Genomic DNA, 6,000 nt, shown 5'->3' with positions numbered 1-6,000 from the left:
TTACTAAATCACTTGTGCTTTTTTTTTAAAATTTGCGTTGTGCTTTTTTTTAAATTCGCGATGTGCTTTTTTTCAAATTTGCGTTGTGCTTTTTTTACTAAATCGCTTGTGCTTTTTTTTCAAAATCGCGTTGTGCTTTTTTTTCTAAATCGTGATGTGCTTTTGTTTCAAATTCGCGTTGTGCTTTTTTTTCTAAATTGCTTGTGCTTTTTTTTTCAAATTCGCGTTGTGCTTTTTTTAAAATTCGCGATGTGCTTTTTTTCAAAACCGTCTGTGCTTTTTTTCAAATTTGCGTTGTGCTTTTTTTACTAAATCGCTTGTGCATTTTTTCAAAATCGCCTTGTGCTTTTTTTTCTAAATCACGATGTTCTTTTTTTTCAAAATCGCGTTGTGCTTTTTTTTCTAAATCGCGATGTGCTTTTTTTGCTTTTTTTTCGAAATCACATTGAGCTTTTTTTTTTACTGAAATCACGTTGTGCTTTTTTTTCTGTAATCGCGTTGTGCTTTTTTTTTCAAAATCGCGTTGTGCTTCATTTTGCTTTTTTACCGAAATCGCGTTGTGCTTTTTCCCAAAATCGCGTTGTGCTTTATTTTGCTTTTTTTTGAAATCGCATTGTGCTTTTTTTTTTGAAATCACATCATTTTTTTTCGAATTCGCGTTGTGCTTTTTTTCCGAAAATGTGTTGTGCTTTTTTTTTTTACTGAAATCGCGTTGTGCTTTTTTTTCAAAATGGCATTGTGCTTTATTTTGTTTTTTTTCGAAATCGCGTTGTGCTTTATTTTGCTTTTTTCAAAATCACATTGTGCTTTTTTTTCTGTAATCGCGTTGTGCTTTTTTTTGAAATCGCGTTGTGCTTCATTTTGTTTTTTTACCGAAATCGCGTTGTGCTTTTTCCCCCAAAATCGCGTTGTGCTTTATTTTGCTTTTTTTTGAAATTGCATTGTGCTTTTTTTTTGAAATCACGTTGTGCTTTTTTTTTAAAATCGCGTTGTGCTTTTTTCCGAAATTGCGTAGTGCTTTTTTTTTACTGAAATTGCGTTGTGCTTTTTTTCAAAATCGCGTTGTGCTTTATTTTGCTTTTTTTTCAAAATCACGTTGTTTTATTTTGCTTTTTTACCGAAATCGCGTTGTGCTTTTCCCCCCAAAATCACGTTGTGCTTTATTTTGCTTTTTTTTGAAATTGCGTTGTGCTTTTTTTTCGAAATCACATTGTGCTTTTTATTTGAAATCGCGTTGTGCTTTTTTAACCAAAATTGCGTTGTGCTTTTTTTTTTAAACGAAATCGCGTTGTGCTTTTTTTTACCGAAATCGCGTTGTGCTTTATTTTGCTTTTTTTTGTAATCGCGTTGTGCTATTTTTTACCGAAATCACGTTGTGCTGTTTTTTGAAATCGCGTCGTGCTTTTTTTTTACTGAAATCGCGTTGTGCTTTTTTTCTGTAATCGTGTTGTGCTTTTTTTTACAAAATTGCGTTGTGCTTTATTTTGCTTTTTTACTGAAATCGCATTGTGCTTTTTCCCAAAATCGCGTTGTGCTTTATTTTGATTTTTTTTGAAATCGCGTTGTGCTTTTTTTTCCAGAAATCCCGTGGTGCTTTTTTTGAAGTCGCGTTGTGCTTTTCTCCGAAATCGCGTTGTGCTTTTTTTCAAATTCACATTGTGCTTTTTTTTTGAAATCGCGTTTTAATTTTGAATTTGCGCTGCGCTTTTTTTCAAACAGGATGTTTTTTTTCCAAAATCGTGTTGTGCTTATTTTTTCAAAATTACGTTTTTTTTTTCAAAATTGCTTTGTTTTTTTTTTGAAATTGCGCTGTGTGTTCTTTTTTAAAAAATCTTGTTGTGCTTCTTTTTTCAAAATCGTGTTCTGCTTTGTTTGGAAGTTGTGTTTTTTTAAAAATTGCATTGTGCTTTCAAAATCAAAATCGTGTTCTGCTTTTGAAATCCCAATTGCATTTTTTCAAAACCGCGTTGTGCTTGGTTTTTCAAATCGCGTTGTGCTTTCAAAATCAAAATTGCGTTGTTCTTTTTGAAATTGGGTTTTACTTTTGTAACAAAATAAGCTACGCACACTGTTACAGCTGCGCTTAGCGCAGCTGTCTAGTTTTTTTTTTTTTTTTTTTGTAGCCGCACGCCAATCCGTCGAATGGCGGTTTAATTCAGTATGATTTTTGCAACCACAATTATTTTCTGAAAGTATACTTACAAATCCATGAAGAAATTGCTATTAACTCGTATAAATAATATTTCGCCAATGTTCTTATTTATGAATTCAATTGGTTGAACACAACATCGAAACACAAACTCACCGATTGCGAATGAGCATCTTAATAGGTAAGGTACCTACGTGAAATATTTACTTATCAATGTCCATACGTAAAATTCAAATTCTCATATGCGAAAGAAAATGAAACCTAAATCAAAAATTTGCATTTTAAAACGGTTTCATCTGTACATGTGTGTTTGTGTAAATCCTCATCCAACCATTCATCTGGGTATGTGTTTGGAAAACAAGCGCAGTAATATTATGCATTCGATTTTGGCGCATTCCTGTTCTTACGAAGAATACTAATCAAGGTGAGATTCGGATGCAAAAAGTGGTTATCTATACTTAGACGAGATCCGAGCGTGATTTTGCGAACCCATACAAAATAAATCATTTTCAGCCGACTTAAGTACCAAAAAAATGGCCTTACTAAAAAATGGCGGTCGTTTTGATTGACAAGTCAGCCCAAATCGCAGATTTTGCTTTCCAGCAAATGTAGAACTCGCACGAAAATTTTTGAGCTGGACAAAGCTAGATCGAAAAAGCTCGTAAAAATTTATCACCAGCCAAAATTTAAAGTGCTAAAGTGTATTTTTAGATTTTTGGTGAATTTTTTAAAATCAAATGTTGCCAAAAATGTGGAAAAAACTCAAAATTTTACCAAATTGACCTAGATAGCCGGAATTTGGGATATTCTCTATTTTCGACCTGCCGAATTGATTTGAATCGATTTCAACCAGTTTTGAGGAGTTCTGAAGCCTTTAGCAGATTTTTGAAACTTGAAACTTCCACAACCGAGAATTTTCTTCGGAAAATTGGTTGGATGTGTCACGTGATTAAAATTAGCAATTTTTCAGTTCATGTACTTTTTCAGAAAAAAAAAAAAAAAAAAATGAATGAAAAATATATTTTGTAAACTTCAGATTTTTATTAGTTTAACTACATGTGAATCGAGGTAATAGTCGTAACACTCGATGATCGAGTAGAATTAAGGGTCGTGAGACTCGATGGAGTCTCTGACAAAGTAAAAACTTGTTTCTTTTTAGCACGGGGTGACTTACAGCAAAACAGCTCGTTGAAAGTGTTTCGAAATTGTTGACTCATTATATAATAAATTACAAAATTAACCGACGTGCAAATTAACGTCACAGCGTTGAATATCTCAGCTAAAAATAAATAACACCCCAGGATAAACTTCGAACCATAAATGACTGTCAATAGGCAACATATTCCATGGGGTATTTCGGATATAAAAAATAGGGCCAGTACAACTAGTAATAGCTTTGCTGTTCGATCAGTAGGTTGCTTCTGCTTGGAGTTTGCTGCATTGTTTTCGTACATTTTGGCAGTGAGTTCTTGGCGACGTTTTTTGGCTCGTAGGAGAGCTGCGATCAATCTGAGAAAAAATAATCCCCATTAGTAGGTACCTACTGATAAAAGCTTTTTTTCAGAAAATTTTTAATACAATTTCTTACTCACTTATAACTGTAAATCGCCAGTACAACCGTCGGCACAATTTTCAAGAAAATACCATAAATTGCCATATGCAACGACCGAAGCAATTTGTTCAATTTCATATTTTGCATCTTTGAAATCGTGCTAGGAATACCGATAGTCTGATTCGAGGTTAGATATCCATCGCTATCCAGTAACGTATCTAATGGTCCGACATAGAAATCGAAATAAGCAGGTATCCAGATCAAAGGATGCACCACGTATCCTGCAGCTATAAAAATCCTGGTGTTTTTCATGCTGCACCATTCGCGTTCCTTTAAAGGATGTGCAATAGCTATGTATCGCCAAACAGCTAAAATGATCGTTAGCCAGATTGATATTCCGTGGAATATGCCGGCGATATGCCAAGCATGAAGGGAAACCATTTCCCATTCGTATACTCTGTGCTCTTTGACAGAATACTTTTGCAGTCTTATGAATTCGTGCCACGAGCGTACCATGTAGGCGACTATGCAGAATAAGTCGACGATGGCTAGATTGGCGAAAAGCAGGTTGTTTGGCGAGATCATGGATTTCCTGGTGAATACGATGATGTTGAATATATTCAGAGTTGAACCGATCGGTCCGATGATAAAATATAAGTAACCGCAGATGTGCTCGGCGCAGTATGCGTGGAGTAATATTAGCCATGTACCGCAGATGGGTTCCCCTCGTACGAGGATTTTATTCCTGTAAGGAGAAGAAAAGGATTCATTAAAAAACATCTTGCGCAGTAGGCAAGATTAACCGACTTTGCTCTGTTATACAGGAAAATAAACAAATTTACCAAAATTTACGGATTTACCAAAATTTACCAATTTACCAAAATTTACCAATATACCAAAGTTTACCAATTTACCGAAATTTACCAATTTACCAAAATTTACCGATTTACCAAAATTTACCAATTTACCAAAATTTACCAATTTACCAAAATTTACCAATTTACCAAAATTTACCAATTTACCCAAATTTACCAATTTACCAAAAATTACCCCAGCAATTTACTAACATTTACCTCAGTAATTTACCAGACATTACCCACTAATTTACCAATTTTACATTTTACCAAGAATTACCCCAGCAATTTACCAAACATTTCCTCACTAATTTACCAATTTTTTACCGAATTTTGATTACCCCAGTAATTTACTGCGAAACGTTTTTACCAATTTACCAAACTTTACCAATTTACCAAAATTTTTGACCAACTTTAATTACGAGTAATTCACCAAAAATAACTAATCATTTTATTTACTAAAAATTACTAGAGGAGAAGGTACAAATATGGACCCCCTCTAGCTTTTTGGCTTTAAAGGGTAGAAAAAATTATCAAATTTGTTTTTCGAATATACCATTCGAAAGGCCAAAGACTCTAGTATATTGTGTAAAAAATTTTTTTTTTTTGGTTGAAAACTTACGGAGAAATTTGAATTTTACAAAAGTGACATAAATTGGTACAAATATAGACTCGGGTACAAATATGGACCCCCTAAAAAAATGTCTAAAAATTGCAGAAAATGATGCGAAAATATATTTAAAGACGTTTTTTAACTTGAGTATATGAAAAAAACATCGAATGCATGACAATAAACATCAAATACATGAAAAAAATCGAAATCAATAAAAATCGATTTTCATAAGAAAAAACCGAACTTTCTGGTTTTTACTATTTTTACTTCTAAAATGGCCCGTACTATACTTTCTTCGTCCCATTTCCGTCTTTTAGGACTTCTCTTATTTGTTGATTGCTTTTTTCTCAGCATTCTAGGAAAAATTATATGAAAAAATTTAGGGGTCCATATTTATACCAACGTAAAAAAACTTGTCAGTTTATGAAAAATGGAAAAAAATACGAAAATCGAGTAAAGTAATGACAAGTATGAAAGCATATTCTGAAAGTATACACTGAGAGCTACTTATTTCGCTAATAATTTTTTTTTTGAACGTTATTGGAAGTACATCAATTATTAAAAGAAAACAGAGTAAAATTTTCCAATGGCAACAAAAAATCACGAAAAAAAAATCAAATGCTGATTGCAGACACAGAATTTTGCATCGATCCAAAATATGTAACTAGATCGTCAGTACTACACTACTAGAACAATTTTTAGTGCAGACCGTGACCGCAGCGCTAGTAGTATTCTCTAAACAGAGGGGGGTCCATATTTGTACCTGGGTCCATAATTGTACCTTCTCCTCTATTAATTCACCAAAAAAAAAATTATCAAAATATAATGGCTA

At 33.2% G+C, this 6,000-nt stretch overlaps 1 protein-coding gene across 3 annotated transcripts in view; it reads right to left on the bottom strand.

Moving 5' to 3' along the window:
- Window positions 1-659: 659 nt before the first annotated feature.
- The window catches only part of LOC135846051 (sex peptide receptor-related protein 2-like), a 47,068-nt gene continuing 41,727 nt past the window's right edge, over window positions 660-6,000 (bottom strand). For all 3 annotated transcript variants that reach the window (XM_065365020.1, XM_065365022.1, XM_065365021.1), the window contains 2 exons: window positions 3,742-4,446; window positions 660-3,658 (listed from right to left, as the gene is read on the bottom strand). In XM_065365020.1, coding sequence (XP_065221092.1) covers window positions 3,202-3,658; window positions 3,742-4,446 — 1,162 coding nt within the window. In that variant the 3' untranslated portion in view covers window positions 660-3,201. The remainder of the gene's footprint in view (window positions 3,659-3,741; window positions 4,447-6,000) is intronic.

This window comes from Planococcus citri, chromosome 4, assembly GCF_950023065.1.
Source record: "Planococcus citri chromosome 4, ihPlaCitr1.1, whole genome shotgun sequence".
Classification (NCBI taxonomy): Eukaryota; Metazoa; Arthropoda; class Insecta; order Hemiptera; family Pseudococcidae; genus Planococcus; species Planococcus citri.
Note: the sequence above shows the minus strand (reverse complement) of the source record. Positions and strands in the feature narration are given on the sequence as shown.